This window comes from Pogona vitticeps, chromosome 6 (genome assembly GCF_051106095.1).
Source record: "Pogona vitticeps strain Pit_001003342236 chromosome 6, PviZW2.1, whole genome shotgun sequence".
Classification (NCBI taxonomy): Eukaryota; Metazoa; Chordata; class Lepidosauria; order Squamata; family Agamidae; genus Pogona; species Pogona vitticeps.
The window spans coordinates 10,730,405-10,750,021 of NC_135788.1; the positions used below are offsets into that span (position 1 = coordinate 10,730,405).

At 42.6% G+C, this 19,617-nt stretch overlaps 1 protein-coding gene across 24 annotated transcripts in view; it reads left to right on the plus strand.

Moving 5' to 3' along the window:
* Nucleotides 1-19,617, plus strand: part of ZMYND11 (zinc finger MYND-type containing 11) — a 99,197-nt gene that overhangs the window by 74,443 nt on the left and 5,137 nt on the right. For all 24 annotated transcript variants that reach the window (XM_020779699.3, XM_020779692.3, XM_020779701.3 and 21 more), the window contains 9 exons: nt 4,802-4,879; nt 5,552-5,644; nt 7,409-7,496; nt 8,467-8,522; nt 10,484-10,561; nt 11,668-11,786; nt 13,242-13,449; nt 17,533-17,601; nt 18,376-18,648. In XM_020779699.3, the coding sequence (XP_020635358.1) occupies nt 4,802-4,879; nt 5,552-5,644; nt 7,409-7,496; nt 8,467-8,522; nt 10,484-10,561; nt 11,668-11,786; nt 13,242-13,449; nt 17,533-17,601; nt 18,376-18,648 (1,062 nt within the window). The remainder of the gene's footprint in view (nt 1-4,801; nt 4,880-5,551; nt 5,645-7,408; nt 7,497-8,466; nt 8,523-10,483; nt 10,562-11,667; nt 11,787-13,241; nt 13,450-17,532; nt 17,602-18,375; nt 18,649-19,617) is intronic.

Consider the following 19,617-nt stretch of genomic DNA (forward strand, 5'->3'; position numbering starts at 1 on the left):
CTGCACAATTTCAGAGCACCATTGGAAGCAAGGATTGATAAACTACTTGTGAGTGCTTTGTATCTAGGAGACTCTGAGAGGGTCACCTTAACTTAGTATCGACCTGATGACCAATAGTGAGAAGAACTGAAGTGGTTTGTTTTGTTTTGTTTTTGCAGCTGAATATATTTAACTTGTTTGAAAGACTTTGATTCCTTGATTATAAAAAATATCCTTAAAAGAGAAGCTTTTACTGTATATCCTGAGGACTCTTTAGCAAGCTAGGCATCACAGAACCTGAGTTAGGAGAGAGAAATGTTCAAAAATCATCTTGGTTAAATGTTGTACCCACAAGAGCTCTAATTAAATAAAATTCCAGGACTTCAAACTTAAATGTTCAGTGTGATAACATGTTTCATCTCAGGGGATGTTGTTGTTGTTGGACTTTTCTGTTTCTCTTTCATCTCAAGCTGATAAAGATTGTATTCGCGAAGGTTTTCACAGCTGGGATCTAATGATTGTTGTGGGTTTTTTGGGCTCTTTGGCCGTGTTATGAAGGTTGTTCTTCCTAATGTTTCGCCAGTCTCTGTGGCCGGCATCTTCAGAGGACAGGAGTAGCACTCTGTGCTCTGGTGCAGTTTGTTTGGGATTTGAATATTTATAGCTGTTGGATCAGCTTTTGTCCTTTTCAAGAGATGGATGATTATGGTAATCAGTGTGTTTTTGTTGTGATAAGGAAGAGAGAGATTATCTGTCACTGTGATTGATGGATGTCGTTAGCTGGTCTTTTGTGTGTAGTGATCACCAGTCCTTGTGGCTGGGTAGAGTTCGTTGACTTTTTGCAGGCTGTGTTTTTCAGTGCTGGGAGCCAAGCTTTGTTGAGTTTTAAACATTCTTTTTTCTTGAAGCTCTGCTGGTGTTTGTGGATTTCAGTGACTTCCCTGTGCAGTCTAACGTAATGATTGCTGGTGTTATCAAGTATTTCAGTATTTTGAAGTAGAATTTCATGTCCAGCTTGTTTTAGGGCATGTTCAGCTACTGTTGATTTTTCCAGTTGTTTTAGTCTGCAGTGTCTTTCATGTTCTTTGATTCTGGTGTGGATGCTTCATTTTGTGGTTCCAATATATACCTGGCCACAACTGCAAGGTATCCGGTATACTCCTGCAATGGTGAGGGGGTCCCTTCTGTCCTTTGCTGACCGTAACATTTGTTGTATTTTTGTGGGGGGTTAAATACTGTTTGTAGGTTGTGTTTTTTACACAACCTACTGATAAAGATTCCTGAGCACTCAAAAATTTGTGTTTGGGAGATATTTCAAAGGTACAATAAATGTTTTCAATAGCATTTAAAAAATTCATGTGCTTATTTATTTTTACTTTATAGTAGAATATTGGTACACTCCTACAGAAAGGTTTCTTTAAAGCTAAAATGCAAAAATAATAATAATAGCAGGGCTGGGTTGGGGACATTTTTCTCAGTTCACAAAATTCATTGGTAACATTTCCCAGAAATCTCCTTTTTAGCTATATAACAACTGAAGCAGAACCCTGGCATGATGGAACAATGGAATAAAAATGGTGGAGAACGAGGGAGCAGCTGTTCATTCGTAGCTCTAAATTAGTCCAGTTTTGATTGTTAGGAAAATACTATACATAAAAGTTTTTTAAAATGTTGTACAGTGGTGCCCCGCATGACGACGATAATCCATTCCGTTAAAATTGCTGTACAGCAAAATCGTCATCATGCGAAAAAAAAACCATGGGAATGCATGAAAACCGGTTAATGTGTTCCAATGGGGAAATACCAGCGAAGATCGCCCATAGAGAACCGCCAATCAGCTGTTTAAAATCGCTGTTTTACGAAGCTTCTGTCTGGAAAACAGCCATTTTGCAAAGGGAAGCCAGCCATTTTGCGAAGGGAAGCCATTTTGTGGAGCCAGAAAAATCATCGGTTTGCGAACAAATGATTCGCGAAGCAGGGACCTAATCGACGTCAAGTGGAAAAACCCCAGAGGAACCATCATTTTGCGATCACAAAAAAGTCGTCGTCAAATGATTTCGTCGTCATGCAGGGCACCACTGTACTTCTTAAAGACTTGATGTAGTACTGATTAGGCAGTCTCACGTCTTGCACTTTCATTAATTCAGAATTTAATGACATAGTGACTTCATTGCAAGTCCAGAAGCACAGTGGATTATTTACTCCAGAATAGTCATATTGGCTCCAAATGAACAATTCATGAATAGCAGTTCGAGGATTGCAACCAATATACTGAACAGCTTGTATGCATTAGAAACTGACATAGGAAGTAGTGGTTTGGAAAATCATACTAAGCGCTTATAGCAAAGCTGTTGGGGTTTGAGAGCATTCTTCTGGCACATGTTTTCTGTTTGATAACGAGACATATTTCTGTGTATATTCTTATAAAAGAATAGTCGTGGAACTCTGAAGTTCTAAAAAGGAAGCAAAACCATTTAGATTTGAGAACCTGAGTAAGATTCCAAATAAAAACTGCTACTCACCATAGTGTTACTGCAAAATTTTTACCAAATAAAGTAATTTGATATATATTGGCCACAGTAAGCAGCATAAACACATGAGGGATTTCCCATTCCCATCTCGAAGGCTACATATTTTTATGTATTTATGATTTTTACTTTATGTTTTCCTTTCCCAAACAAAAAAGGTCCAGTTCACATGAGGTTCTGGTTCGTGGCCACTATGGTCATGATAACTATCATGACTTTATCTGTCTTGATGTTTAAAACATGCATGCATCTGTTCATACATAACATTTTACATCTTTAGACAGCAGTAATGGTAGGCAATTTAATGTCAAGTCAAACCCTAAATATATCCGTTCCTTGGGGTGTGGGGGAAGTCCTCTTGCTGCCATACTACTTGTCTGTGCCTGGTGACCTCTTCTTACAACACTATGATGGACTGGCTTGGTGATGGGACTGGGTAACACCTTTTCCTCTCTCTTGCCTTTGACACTGTTGCCAACTTTCTCTAAATGGGAACTTTATGCTTCAACAGGCTGCTTTCCTGCCAATATCTGCTGTTAAAGACTGGGAAACTGTAGGTTTTAGGCACTGTGGAAGGCTGTAGGAAAGACAGAGTGCTGCTGCATTTGTGAACATAGTCTTGGATTTAGCCAGGTGTATTACCGTATTTTTCGCTCTATAAGACGCACCTGACTATAAGACACAATTATGGAGCAAAAAATCCGGTACATCAAAGGCAAAAAGGCAGGGGAAAAGGATGGGAGATTCAAATCTGTCCTTTCCCCCTGCCTTTTTGCCTTCAGAGGTCTGCAAGGGCTCCCTCCGATCGTGGCGGTGGGGGACCCCCAGGAGGTCTCCGATGGCTTGGAGGAAGCCCTTGGAGACCTCCTGGGGGGTCCCCTGCTGCCACAAAGGCAAAAAGACAAGGGAAAAGGACAGGAGATTCGAATCTCCCATCCTTTCCCCCTGCCTTTTTGCCTTCATGGCGGCGGGGGACCCCCAGGATTTGCTCCATAAGATGTACACACTTTTCACCCCACTTTTTGGGGGGGAAAGTGCATCTTATGGAGCGAAAAATACGGTAAGTAGATTAAGGTCTCATCAGTGAGTCATAGGACACAGTCAGTTGTAGTTGTAGAACCTGGAAGTTTAAATGCCCATTGAGTTCTCAGCTCTGTATAATCATAAAGTTAGGTAAGACATTATTCTAGACTCATTTCCTTCAACTGAAAAACTAGAATAAGTATTTAATCTCAATGGGATTTTATGAGGGCAGCAGAACTAATACTGTACTTTAATGCTAGGCAAACAGTGCCACTCTTGACACTTGTCAATGAACGTTCATCCAAATTAGTGCTGGGAATGGAATAATAGTCTAAGGGTGTAATTCTGACATATCCTTATGTATTGGCCAGTAAATCTTTCATAATTGCAGAACTGTGTGTACTACCTTTGTATAGTTTCCATCCAAAGACATACTGGATTTTTTGTGTGTGAGAAGGCATGTCACAGTCTAGCATCATCATTCCAGCCAGATCTAGCTATTGTTCAGTTTCCTATCATATTCTCTTGACTGTTAGTCCTTCAAAATCTGCAAGAAAAGCTGTTGAGGCAAACAAATAGCTTAACGTGGTAGTAGGTTTTTTGGGCTGTTTGGCCATGTTCTGGAAGTTTTTCTTCCTAACGTTTCATCAGTCTCTGTGGCCGGCATCTTCAGAGGAAAGGAGTTAGAACTCTGTATTCGCGAAGGCTTTCACAGCCAGGATCTATTGGTTGTTGTGGGTTTTTTGGGTTCTTTGGCCGTGTTCTGAAGGTTGTTCTTCCTAACAAGATGTGGCCGGCATCTTCAGAGGACAGAAGTAGCACGCTGTACTCACAGCATGTTACTCCTGTCCTCTGAAGATGCTGGCCACAGAGACTGGCGAAACGTTAGGAAGAACAACCTTCAGAACACGGCCAAAGAACCCAAAAAACCCACAACAACCAGTTAGGACTCTGTCTGTGTTCTGGTGTGGTGTCTCAATTATTCCACACACTACACCAGAACACAGACAGAGTTCTAACTCCTGTCCTCTGAAGATGGTAGCCAGAGAGACTGGCAAAACGTTAGGAAGAAAAACATCCAGAACACGGCCAAACAGCCCGAAAAAAACTACAACAGCCATCGGATCCCGGCTATGAAAGTCTTTGAGAATACATTGAACAGCTTAACATTTGTTACTGGGATTTTTAACAACTGTGTATTGTCAAATTGGAAGACAATTACTAAAAGTCAGAATTCTGGAATTAAAATTTTGTTCTTGTTTATTTTCCAGAGCATTAAGAAGAAGAATACAAGCAAGCAAGAGATGAGCACGTATTTGCGCTTCATTGTTTCCCGTATGAAGGAACGAGTAAGTGTTGCAGTGTCATGTGCCATTGTTTTTTATAGCAAAGCATCAGCTTCTAATCATTTCCAAGTAACTATACACTAGCTGCTAAGAGAGGAATGGCTCTCTTGCACACATACCTTTTCTTCTTCTTTGCCTACTGTCCCGATGTACTGCTTGGTCCAGCAGCAATGAGTGGGTGAAACAATGGCATGAAAACATCTGTCTAAAATGCAGTCATGTCAACTGTGAATTCAGCTCTGAATGCACAGATGGAACATCCAGGTTTCACTCTCGCAACTTTTGTACTAGACGTGCTTAACAGATTTTGCCAATAAATTTTACTGTATTTGGCAGACTATGTGTTATGGTTTGAACACATTTGAGTGCTTGTTGGCAAATAAAAGCATTTTCTAGTTAACAGCCAAAGGTGGTTTGGATGTACTGCCTGTCTAACAAGGAATCGTAACTGTATCTCAGATTTTTCTGTGAATGTGATCTTCACATGAAACTGTATTTTCCATAGCCTTTTTATTAAGCAGCACGGCATCTTTGCTGATGGCCCCAATAAGTGTGGAAATAAAATTTTGCACAAATATATCATTCTGCAGAATTTCAGGATTTGGTTTTTATATGTATGTTTTTATTGCAATATGTGATTCTTCTGTGAAGCTGAAATTTTGTGGTGCTTTTCAGGCTATTGATCTAAACAAAAAAGGAAAGGACAACAAACACCCAATGTATCGCAGACTGGTGCACACAGCTGTTGATGTTCCAACTATACAAGAGGTTAGTTTTTATGCCTTTTTCCTTTTCAGAAGAACAGAGATAACATGTGTGTGAATGTTTGCAGTCCTCAAACAAATTTCCAGAACAAAACCTGCTTCTTTGTGGTCTCTGCTGACCACACCTGTGGGTTCTTCTTCATGGTGCGAATCCACACAAGTGGGTTGTTTTGTGTGTGAACAGAAGTTTGGAAATTTCTAGAGCTTAAAGACGCATGATTACTGGGACGTGGAGCACATGCTCTGCCCACCACTGATCCCCTCAGTTCCTTTTTTCCGCCGTGTTGGCTAGACCTGTTGTGGAGAACTAGAGCAATCGAATTCCTTTTCAGTCATCTTTCTTTATTGGACGTTTCTCCTGTGAGTTTATTCCAGTTTTTTTCCTCTGTCCACGTTTGCCAGTCCCATCCCCCGCAATCGTTTTTCCCTCCATTTCTCCCCCCACACTCTTTAATGCCCCCCCAGGCCTTTTAAGCAGTGTGTTCTGTGTGCAAATAAAATCCCACTCACCAACGGCCACGACCATTGCCTTTTCTGTCTTGGAGAACAACATCTGACACACTCTTGCTCCAAGTGTAGAAGGCTAACTAAACCAGTGCTAAAACTGCATTTACAGAGACTGAGATCTTGCCTCTGGGAAAAATCTCTGAACCGACCTCTGGTCACTATGGAGTCTGCACAATCTCCTGATCCTCGACCTGATCGGCAAAATCCCCCCACGCCCCTTTCTAGCCCAGCAACTCCTTCTCCTCACTATAAGGAGAAGTCGAAGTCTGCTTCGAAATTGAAATCGGTGTCCTACCACTTATTGTGGGACATGCAGTCCAGCTCGCTATGGACAATACGACAGCCCTTTATTACTTAAACAAGGAGGCACACATTCCTTATCCCTACTGTACCTGACCGTCAAGCTCTGGGAATGGTGCTACCTACATCACATCTTCCCAGTAGCAGTTAACATAGCCACACACGAAAACTTCCTCGTGGACTATCTCAGTCGACTCACCACGAGGACACATGAATGGTCCCTAAACAACACAATCTTCTATCTCCTCTGTGACCATTGGGGCACCCCTTCCATCAACATCTTTGCTTCCCAAGCAAATACAGTGACAAGGTCTACTACATCAACCTTTGTCAGACATAGTTCTTCTAGTGGTCCTCTGTGAATCCACACATCCCGCCCATCCTCCCCTCTGCCCGCCACGTTGTACTTTTATATAGTTAAATACAATAAATAAATAAAAATGGTTCTTTCATAGTGGTGCCTGTTTTTCCAGGAACTGAGGGGATCAGTGGTGGGCATAGCATGCGTTCCTTGGGGAACGTACCATTAATCATGTGTCTTTAACCTCTAGAAACTTCTGAGAGGTTCAGTGCAGGCACAGAACAACACAATTGTGTGGATTCAGAGAGGACCACTAAAAGAACTATAGTTACAGGAAAATAACCTCTTTTTCTTCCCCTGCACAGTTCAGTTCTGCTTTATGTTCTGCTTTATATAGGACCACCATGCTGCCTAGAAATGTGGTTTATTTTATGTTTGATCAGCGGCAGTTTGTCCCAAATAGGTTACTTAGTATTCTTTAACTAAAGATGTTAGGAATTGGAGCAGAGTCCTCATGTATAACTACTCTGTTTGCCCACCGTTTTGCTATGTACAGCCCCACAATTTGGACTCTCACTATGAAAAATGGTATGTAAAAGTTTTGATACATGTGCCTATATATGGTGTATATCTTTCCGATTCTTATTTTAACTTGTTTAGAAAGTAAATGAAGGAAAGTACAGGAGCTATGAGGAATTCAAAGCAGATGCCCAGCTGCTTCTGCACAACACAGTGATTTTTTATGGAGGTAAGTGTGGGGAGTTAAGAAGGAATGGGAAAAATCCTATTGGTTATTTGTGTCAGCATAAGTGCAGTGGCATAAATCACAGCAAATTAGTACTAGTGAAGAAGTGACCGCATGTATTCCTCATGTGACTTGTTGCATGGCAAAGAATGCAAATGGGAATTCATTTGCTAATAGCAATTTGCCACTGTTTTACACTATTGTATTTACACCGTCATATATAATCAATAATATTCTGGCCAGTATGTGTTATAGGGCCTTAAGTAGCTAAACAGAGTTTTTGAAGGTAAAGAGTGTTGAGCGATGTAGGACTGGGGCAAAACTTTTTGTACTTTATTTCCTGCCAGTTTCCAGCCATCCCTTCAAAAACCGTTATTTATGTCTCATTGTGAGCATGGTATCTCTAAGTGGGTCCTAAAGAGAGACCCTGTGAGACGCTGCCTGGGGAGGTGGGCAGTTCATGTTTAGCTAGACAACATATAGCTCAAGAATTCTCCTGACTCCGACACCAGCCCTAAAAGAGTTTGATGATCTTAAAATAATCTGAAAGCCCCCCTAGTCTGACGGATCCATCATTTAGTTGTCCAAAATTGTTCTTTTATACGTCTTTTGTAAGCTGTTCCATGGTCAGTAGGGCTTCAAAGTCCATTTTGGCTTTGAGTTACCCACAGTAGAGAGCCACTTTGTGGCATCCCATCAGAGACTATCATTGGTGACAGATCTGCTTCTTCTTCAGGAACACTCTCTCATGAAAAGTCCTGTTTGCACCAATGTAGGTATGGCATATGTAACGGCTGCAAGAAATGTTGAGCAGCACTTGAGATGACATAATAGAGATCATGATGTAGTCGGCATAAATGTATCCAGGCCTAGCAGGAATCCTGTGATGCTTTTATGCCTTTCAATTCAGAAATGATTTTTTTATTGTTACATTAAAGGATAATAAACATTTATTTCCTTTTCTTATTTGCAGCGGACAGTGAGCAAGCTGATATAGCCAGGATGCTGTACAAAGATACGTGCCATGAGGTACATGATATCCAGCAATTTAGTCGCTGGGCAAGATTGATTGATAAATTGATTGATATACTGTTCCCATTAGTGCGAGCACTGTTCTGGATGATTTACAGGTTAAAAATTTAAACCCACATAACAGCGTACATTCAAAAAGAAGATGGTGATAAGCAAACAGTAATTAAATCATAAATATAAATAACCCTACAAAATATGAAATTCATACAAAAAATAAATTTAAAAACATCCAGGAGGTTTAGTTGTTACAGGGAGCTTTAAATAATTCAGTTCTTTAGCAATTTCATGAATATAAGGAGGAAAGGAGCCTGGCGTATCTCTGTTGGTAAGTTGTTCCAGAGACTGGGGGCCATCGCTAAAGAGGCACAGTTCCTTATGGTCACCTTTTTAGCCTCCCTTGGTGTGGCCACTTGATGGATTGAGAGGAACGGATTGAATTAGGTAGTTGTTTTTTCAGAAGGACATTCCAACAAGGTATCGAGATCTTAAACCATTAAGGGTTTGAATTAAGTATCTTTGAACTGATCAGGAAAACTGAAAGGGAACTAGTGAAGGCATGCTAAGACAGGGGATATATGATTGAATGTACTAGTCTCAGTAACCAGTTTGGCCATTGCATTTTGGACTTGCTGACATTTCTGTACTGTTTTCAAGGCCAGCCCTACATAGAGAGCATTAATCTATTTTTGAGACTATCAATTTGTGAACCATGTTGCGAGGCATTTCTTATTTAGATGGCGGTACAGTATCATTTGGCTTCATGATATTGGTACAGTGGTGCCTTGCATAACGAGCGCACCGTTTAACGACGAATCCGCATAGCGATCTATTGTTTGGGATCGCTAATGCGATCGCATTGCAATGTTTTAATAGCCTAAACATCGCATTGTGATGATCGGTAAGCATTTCGCTTACCGATCTTCGCATTGCGATGTTTGCGGAACAGCTGATCGGCGGTTCCAAAATGGCCGCTGGGTGCCCAAAATGGCCGCCACAACCATTTTTGCGCGATTTCCTTGCTTACCGAGGCAGCAAAAATGGTGGCACTATGGAGGATCTTCACATAACAGTAAGTTTTCGCCCCATAGGAACACATTAAACGAAGTTTAATGCGTTTCTATGGGGTTCCCTCCCCCGCATTGCGATGTTTCCGGATAGTGACGATTAATCCGGAACGGATTAACGTCGCTATGTGGGGCACCACTGTATATCAGTTTGCATATGACAGTAGTTCATTTTGTTGTGTAAGGAGTCATATAAGTAAGAAAATATTATGCATTAGTTGATGCCTCATTGATAAATCCAACTCAGAAGCATTTGTTTGTGGATATTTTGACTGAACTTGCTCATATAAGACATATTAAAACCCAAAATATTTTGGGAATATCCCCTCATATAATGGTGAATACTCGATCTCTTTCATCTGTTAGTATAGCTAAGACTCAGAAGAGAGGAAAGAAAATGTATTTTTAGGCAAAATGTAAAAGTTCAGTTTGTCAGAGGCAGCTGCTTAGTTAATGGACAGAAGAAAATGAATTAGAAGATACGGTTTTGCTTACAGTTACTGCTTTTGCACCATTCTAGATAAGAAATAGTATCCATTTCAAAAGTTGAAGCCACATTCTGGCTTAAAAGGAAAACTAAGGCATTTAAAAGGTAATGGTGATAGCACTCACATTTATGATTTCATAATCAAATTATTCTGAGTGTTTGGAAATTCTCTTAAGTATACTTATTATTGCCTTATGTATGACATTGTTTATTTAAAATAAGGAAGGATACTTGGAATAAATGAATGAATACTAAAGCCAGTATTTGGCTTAGTTTGTACAACTTGGCAAACAGAGAAGCCAGTGTATAACCCTGTTCGGCTTGTATTTTATCCTTGCTATAAAAATGCTTTTTGGCATCATGGAGAATATATTATATTGAGTCTGGCATCATGTTTTTTTTTTCAGCTGGATGAACTTCAGCTTTGCAAGAACTGTTTTTATTTATCCAATGCACGTCCTGACAATTGGTTCTGCTATCCTTGTGTAAGTTTGCTTCTTCACACAAGTCACAATTAAATGATCAGATTCACTGCCATCAAATACAGAAATGGAGGGTAGCTTAGATGGCCTTTTAAAAGCATTAGATTTCTAGAAACTATATGTGTCCGCCCCAATGGCTGAATTACATCTGCAGAGAAAGCATGTATCCCTCAAGACTAGACATTAGGAGGAAACACCTAATGTGCTAATTTTATACCTTTTCCAATACTGCTGTCTTGCAAGCCTGGTGCACCTCTATGGGCCCCTAAGTTCATGCATAGTGTTTCCTGTATACAAAAGAACAGGATTTGCAAAGAGTTCCACCATGTTTGCATCCCTATGTACATCATAGTCTTTCCTGGTAAGAAATAATGTATTAGGGAAGCAAAAGTACTTGGTTCAACACTGTTTATATCAGTTATTTTTCCTGCAAACTAGGCAGGCAAGGTTGAATTCAATTAGACATGTACCTTTTCTGCTGCCTCCCATGCATCTTTTAATCTCTCTGAAACATTTCTATCATTTTTGAGTGGGCTTTGCAGAGTGCAGCACTATAGTCCTTCCTGTGCGGATCTTGCTTCCTATCAGAGACTGCCAGTTGGAAACCTTTAATTGACCCCTTACTTGGTTCTGTAAAATGCCTCTAAAAGCAAAGCAGCATCCAAGAAGGAATTTCTAAGGATTTATTTGCAAGGATGCCTTGGGAAATGGTTTTCCAAGGATTTTCAAGGACCTGGTTTTGCAGTTCAGTGTAGAACTGCTGTATTGGTAATTAGAGATGAGCACTTACCGCAGTTCAATGCTTTGGCACATTTTGGGGGATTGGGCTCACAGAGGTTGTGTGGGTGCCCCAGATTCGATGCCCCACCTCCTCCTCACTCAGAGAAAGAGGCGTGGCAGGGAATCCCATGGGGATGCTTCTGATGGGGCACACATAGGAGGAGGCAAGGCATGGAATCTGGGGCACCCACACTACACATGTGGGCCCAATCCACTGAAGTACCCATCTCTATTGGTAATCCCTGGTCCATGTCAAGATGAACATAATACTTGGGATCCCACATCTTTACTAATTATGCAACCTTAACATGTTTTTTTTAAACTTTCAGATACCCAATCATGAGCTGGTTTGGGCTAAAATGAAAGGTTTTGGATTCTGGCCTGCCAAAGTCATGCAAAAAGAGGACAATCAGGTTGATGTTCGCTTTTTTGGCCATCACCACCAAAGGTATTTTACTTGATGAGTACCCCTTATTTCCTTACCCGTCCTTGAACTATCCACAAGCCATGTGGAGCATCTTTTTCCCCCACCTACATGAGTTTGGAAAATATATGAGAGACTGAAGGGTGGCACTTACCAAGTCATGGGGGAACATTATACACGTGCTGACTTACATGGCTTGAGAGGCTGTTATTCCATATAGACAAATTTATTATGTAATGAGGTGTATCACAAATTCATATTGCATTCATAAGTTTACCCAATTACTAAAGCACATGCAGTTTAATGTTAAGAGGAAGGAATATAGGGAAGTGTTTACATGGAAACATTGTACAGACTGAAAACACATTGAGCAACGTTCTTCATCTGTACTTCATTTTTATATAAGGATCATCTGGACCCAATGAGCAGTTGTTTATTCACCTGAAAGGGGATGATGTCTGTACAAGTTTCACATACAGAAGAAACTATGATTTGAACGCTCTGCCATCTAAGATTACAAATTATAGTTTGCAATCTTAACCTGGAAGGCAGTGGTTCCCAACCTTGGATAACCCAGGAGTTCCTGGATTACAACTCCCAGAAACCCTGGCAAGCACATCTAGTGGCGAAGGCTTCTGGGAATTTCAGTCCAAGAACACTTGGGTTACCCAAGATTGTGCACCATTCCTCTAAGGGAAACTCTTAGTGCCCTTAGTTTCCATACACAGACATCATGAACATGTTAGCTTAGCTAATAATAGGCAAGACTGCTTATTACTTGAGAATTTATTCGAGATAGTATGATAAGGCTGTCAGATGCTGAGCCTTTCTTTCGAGGTGTGTCCTGTGACTGGCAAGAGTGCCTTAGCTTCACTGGCTAGAGATTTCTTTAACTGAAAATACCAAGGATTGATCCTGGAAATCTTTAGCATGGGAAACACCTTCTCTGTTATTGAGCCTGTCACTCCTATCAAGGCTGCCCAGTGTGGTGGTGTGGATTAGGACCCAAGAGACCTGGTTTCAGTTCCTCAGCTCTGTCAAGGAACTCATTGGAGGGTGGAGGTGGTAAAACCACTCCTTAAAAAACTTACTTACCCTGAAAGCCGTATTAAGGTAGCTGACTTGCTGGCACATGACAATAACAACCCTCCTATCACCTTCCTATATGATCAGCCTAGGGAAGTGGCTCCCAATGTTTTTGCCACTTTTCAAAATGTATGTGTTGCAGAGATTGCTGCCATATTGTCACACTTTTTGCAAGAACTAAATAGGCTAGTAATTGGTTTATAAGAGAAAATGGAAGCTGAGATGAAACAAAATTGTGAATCTGAGGCAATGTGTCTTCAGTTCATTTATGTACACTTAATTTTATACACTCTTGGTATAAAGCATGGGTGTTTTAAAACTGGCCTAGCTGATGTCAAGATACGCATAACATGCATTTGCACTTAAACGTGCCCTTTAACTGACATTGTGCAGGGCCTGGATCCCTTCTGAAAACATTCAAGACATCACAGTTAATATACATCGGCTGCATGTAAAACGCAGCATGGGCTGGAAGAAGGCGTGTGATGAGCTAGAACTGCACCAACGCTTCCTTCGAGATGGCAGATTTTGGAAATCAAAAAATGAGGATAAAGGAGAGGAGGAAGCAGAGTCCAGCATTTCTTCTACAAGCAATGAGCAGGTGAGTTCTTCCAGAACATCTGCTGAGAGTCAGGTTGACTTCCTGCGGACTTATACAAAGCTCAGCATTCCTGCGCTCAGGGGAGCCAAATAACATCTGCCTTCTGCGGGTCACTGTGTGAGAGACAGTGGGACTGTGGCTGGGCTGCTGCTGGGCCGCCAGCTTTTTCCAACGGAGCCTGGCTCAATCTCCCTCTGCTTTGCAGGACTGGGCCCTGCTACTTCTGGCTGCCCCACCCCCTTCACAACATCAGCCACCTGGCTCAGGGGGAGAGGAGGCTTTTAAGCCAGAGCTTATTTCAGGGCCCTAACGGACCAGCATTCCTGCGCTCAGGGGAACCAAATAACATCTTCCTTCTACAGGTCACTGTGTGAGAGACAATGGGACTGTGACTGGGCTGCTACCGGCTGCCGGATTCCCTGAGGGAACTGGCTGGGGAATAAGCTGGGAAATGGGGGGGGGGGGGGGCTTGAGGGGCCTCTGGGGCAACCAGTAGAGACGATATATGGCAGGCGAAGATACGGCGGTGGGAGTAGAGCATGCCCATGTAGGAGAAAGGAAATTAGATACCTTATACCTTTCCCCCTTTCTAGCTCTACTCCCAGCCAAATGGTACTAGGTGACCCTATCAGCCACCCCCCGGGCCACATGGTACTGTTGGTAAATGCCAGGTCGGCAAAAAAATAAGACTACCCTCATCCATTATTTAATTTTGGATGAGGTGGCCGACCTGGCATGCATTACTGAGACCTGGGTGGGAGGAGAAGGAGGGGTTCCTCTATCTCAATTGTGTTCCCCCCCCCCGGGTTGGGGAGGAGGTGTGGTGATAGTCTACAAGGATTCCTTCCACTTTTCCAGACTCCCTGTCCTCTTGGGAAATGGTCCAAAGGGCCTGTATTGTGTGTTGGGCTCAAGAGACAGACTGGAGATTCTGTTGGTGTACCACCCACCCTGCTGTTTACCAACAGTCTCCCTACCTGAGCTGACGGAGGTGATCTCAGACCTGGTGGTGAGGACCCCCAGACCTTTGGTACTGGGGGACCTCAACCTCCATGCCGAGGCCACCTTAACAGGGGTGGCTCAGGACTTCATGGCCACCATGACAACCATGGGGCTGTCTCAACGTGTCATTGGCCCAAATCATGAGAAAGGCCATACACAACAGGATGGGGGGGGGGGGATGGTGGTTCGGATGTGGTGGGTTTATCTTTGACTCCATTGTCATGGCCGGACCATTTCTTGGTAAAGTTTAGACTCTCTGCCACAACTACCCTCTGCACGGGATCAATTAAAATGATCCACCCCTGGAGACTTATGGATCCTGAAGGATTCCTGAACACTCTAGGGGTCGGCACTCCTGTCGAAGCCCAGGTTGCTTTGTGGTACAAGGAGATGACCCGGGTGGTTGACACGATCGCAGCTAGACGCACTCTCCCTGCCCACAGAGCCTATATCAATGGTCCCCAACCTTGGGCCTCCAGATATTCTTGGACTTCAACTACCAGAAATCCTGGCCAGCAGAGGTGGTGGTGAAGGTTTCTGGGAGATGTAGTCCAAGAACATCTGGAGGCCCAAGGTTGGGGACCACTGGCCTATATGACTCCATGGTACACAGAGGAACTTCTGGCTATGAAATGGTTGAGGAGACAGCTTGAGCTTAGATGGAGGAAATATTGCTGCGACTATGACCAAACACAGCTTAGAGCCCATTATCGGGCCTGCTCTGTGGCATTACGACTGGCAAAACGCCAGCATTTCTTCAGTCGTATTGCTTCCTCAGCGTGTCGTCCAGTAGAGTTACTTCGAGTGGTCCGAGACCTTCTTCAGCCTAATGGTTTAGTGGAGGTCTCGGACTGCTCAGTGGCTCACTGTAATGAATTTGTTACACACTTTGAGGGGGAAATTGCTCAGATTCGCAGAGTTGGACTGTACTGTTGATGCAGAGCCTATGGTTGTGTCCAGTGCTCCGGACTTATGTCATAATTTATTGGATGAGTTTCATTCGTTATGACCCAAGGATGTGGACAGGGTGATTGGATTGGTACGTGGCACCACTACGCAACTTGACCCTTGCACATCGTAGCTAATAAAGGAATCTGCCAGGGGAGTTTGCACCTGTATCCTGGAGGTCATCAACTCCTTGTTAAGAGAGGGAGTGGTTCCCGCCCCGTTAAAGGAGGCAGTGATTCGCCCACTCCTAAAAAAAACCTAATCTGGACCCAGGTCTAGTGATCAACTTCCGACCAGTAGCAAACCTCCCTTTTCTGGGCAAGGTGTTGGAACATGTGGTGGCTGAGCAGCTCCAGGCTCTCATGGATGAAACGGATTATCTAGATCCATTTCAATTGGGTTTCAGGCTGGGTTATGGGACGGAGACTGCCTTGGCCGCCCTGTTTGACGACCTTTGCCGGGAGAAAGTCTCTGTTGATTCTCCTGGACCTCTCAGTGGCTTTCGACACCATCGACTATGGTGTGCTTCTGGACAGATTGGCTGGGATGGGAATGGGAGGCACCGTTTTACGATGTTTCCGCTCCTACCTGGCTGATCAAGTCCAGAAGGTGGTGCTGGGGGACAGTAGCTCTGATCCATGGCGTTTGCGTCATGGGGTTCCTCAGGGCTCTATACTGTCTGTCCCCCATGCTATTCAGTATCTACATGAAACCACTGGGGGAGGTTGTTAGGAGGTTTGGGCTGAGGAGTCAGCAATATGCTGATGATACCCAGCTCTACCTCTCATTCTCTACCAGTCCAGGTGTGGCAGTCGCCGTTCTGAACTTGATGATGCACTGATGAGGGTCAATAAACTGAGGCTCAATCCAGACAAGTCGGAAGTGCTGCTGGTAGGTGCTCCACCAGATAGGTTCAAGGGCCATTTCCCTGCCTTAGACGGGGTTACACTCCCCCTAAAGGACAGGGTTTGCAGCTTGGGGGGTGCTCCTTGACCCGGCTCTGACCTTGGAAGCCCAGGTGGACTCGGTGTCCAGGGGTGCCTTCTTACAGCTGCGGAGAATATATCAACTTTGCTCTTACCTGGATGAGCGGAGCCTGGCAACGGTCACTCATGCACTGGTAACAACCAGACTGGACTACTGCAATGCGCTATACGTGGGGCAGCCTTTGAAGATGGTCCGGTGACTGCAACTGGCACACAACCGGGCTGCGCGGCTGGTAAGTGGTGCCACCGCACGGACTCATATCACGCCGGTTCTGAAAAATTTACACTGGCTGCCGGTTGCTGCTTGGACCCAATTCAAAGTGCTTACTTTGACATATAAAGCCCTAAACGGCTTAGGACCTGGTTACCTAAAGGACTGCCTTCTTCCATACGAGCCTGCCCGTTCTCTAAGATCAGGCCGGGAGGCCCTTCTGAAGGTGCCATCCCTGAAAGATGTGAGGGGGGTGGCATGTCAAAATAGGGCCTTCTCGGCTATTGCCCCCCCAACTTTGGAAAGCCCTCCCTATGGAGATCTGCCTGGCTCCAACACTTTTGGCTTTTCAGCACCAGGCAAAGACCTTTCTGTTTAGCCAGCATTTTAATTAAATAGTATTCCTTAGCTGGCCATATGAGCAGCACGATTTATTAACATTAATGTTTTAAGAATTGTTTTAATATAGGATATTATTACAATATTGCCTATTTTAAATGGTTTAAATGTTTTTAAAGTTTTAATATTTTACGCCGCTCAGAGACCATTGGTAATGGCGTGGCTAAAAAAATCTTGTAAATAAATAAAATAAAACAACAATAGATGGTTATACTTCACATATATATTGTGATTTTGCTTATGAATCTTGATCAGAGTAATAACGTAATGGTAACCTTCAGGGATCCTACAGGCTAACCTAAGCTGCATTCTGTTCTTTCCAGAGCCTTTCCAAAATTCTTGTATTTAATGAATGTCAGGATGCAGAGAGAAATTAATTGGTCTTAATGAGCATTTATTTTGTACATTGGAAATTTGAATATCTGGGCCAGCATTTAGTAGTTGTTTTGAAATGAAATAGTTATTGCTTATTGGCAATTCTGACTGAGTGTTTTACGGCAATTTAATTAATAATTTCTTACTTGTTTATTTCCCCAGCTAAAGACTACTCAGGAACCAAGAGCAAAGAAAGGACGACGTAATCAAAGTGTGGAACCCAAAAAGGAGGTAAAGGACATTTGATCCAAACACTTTTGGATAAGATAGAACAGAAACTGCAACATGCAGCCTTTCTTTTTGATTAGTCACACATTCATTTTATGCTTCATTGTTGTTTAACATATAAATTTCAGGAAAGCCATTTCCAAAGTCACAATAAATAAATGTGTATTTTTAACGGTTAAGCTGCTTGACAACATTCCTTTTCCATTTCCATTCAAGGAGATGCTGTTTGATGGTGGTGGGAAATAACTGCATATGTTTTAAAATGTGTATATTTTTCTGTGCATTTCTACATTGTACATGTGGGACAAAATCCTGTTTAGCATAGTAAATTGCACTACAGTCTATTGAATCAGTGGGGATATACTGTGGCGTACTTTAGCTTATTAAAAGTAGGCCTGCTTGAATCAATGGAATGAATTGAGGAGTTGACTCATTAAATTCCCATTGATTCAGTGGATCTACACGAGAGCAATCAGGGTGAGCAACAGGATTTTGGCCACTGTTTGCAACATCCACCTGCTAATGTCCACCATCTTACAAAGCAAATTATAGATTCCCATCTTAAAGTACGACAGCATAGTAAAGCAAGTTAAATTATATCTATCAAGTTAAACTATATGATTTCATCCCATCCTAATCTGGAGTAAAATTAGAATTACACAGTCTTCTGTGTGATACTTGTACCCAATGTATATTTGCTTCAGTGTATTTCAGTCTGTATTTTTGTAGCCATCTTAATTACCCCTCATGACGAATCATTTTGTTGATTCTTCTCAGGAACCAGAGCCTGAGACGGAAGCAGTGAGTTCAAGCCAGGAAATCCCTCCAATGCCTCAGCCCATCGAAAAAGTGTCTGTATCGACCCAGACCAAGAAGTTAAGTGCCTCTTCTCCAAAAATGCTGCATCGGAGCACCCAAACCACTAACGATGGAGTGTGTCAAAATATGTGCCATGACAAATACACCAAAATCTTCAGTGACTTCAAAGAAAGAATCAAGGCTGATCACAAGCGGGAGACTGAGAGGATTATGCGAGAAGCTATTGAGAAGGTAACTACGCCTACAAGGAAGAATTTAGGAAACATAGGCATTAAGGCTAAGGATAACATCATCCCTGAGTTGCAGATCATCATCCATGGGGGGGGTGCGGGTTGGAGGGGTGCCCTTCACCGTATGGCCAGTCACTTCACAGGAAAGCTGTTCTAAGCAGCCCACTGCTTTGCTGCGGAGGTCTCAAGTCTCATAGGCCTCCTGGCCTTCTACAGAAAGGAAGCAATACGTGAAAACCACGTTTGGAGAGATCTAAAGAGCTTTTCCATTTGAAAGCCCTCTGGTTTACATCTTACTTCAGCCGTGCATGCTGCTCCGTTGGGTGGCTTCAGGAAAGCTGCAGTTTTCTTCCCCAAATATATAAGAAATAAGGCCGTGCCTTCCATGGCTGTTGTAATAATGCCTGCTGATATCATCCTGTGAATTTTTTTTCATTCTTCTCTGCATAGTTTGTGATTATTTACTATACCAGTCTTCAAAGAACAGCACATAGGGTTTCTTTCATTTGAACCAGCTCTGCTCACATGTCGTAGACGATGTAAAGTTGTTCTCTGTCTTTCAAATGCACACACGCTCATACACATACTGTACAGGTTGAAAGATAGCCAAGAATTCAGGAAAAGTGGGAGCCATAATGTTGGGAAGAGAGTAGAGTTTTTTTTCAGGCATTTGAGCTGGTTAAACCTGGGTGAAAAAATTAATGATGCTAATATTCAAAGCAATATTGTTACTGTTATTTAAAAACTATGTAAAATATTCCAAGGAATATTATATACCTGCCTCTTTAATGAGAAAATATTTAAGTCTTTTTCTGAGATTGTGCCTGCACCAGCTTGAGCAAGGGTTTCAGCAAGAGGTGACTATTTTAGATTGGAGCCATGCAGCACATAGTCGCAGCATAATTCCAGATGCATTAGGCAAGCTAAAACCACAACTGCACATTCACTTGGATTCTGTTTGTCATGGACT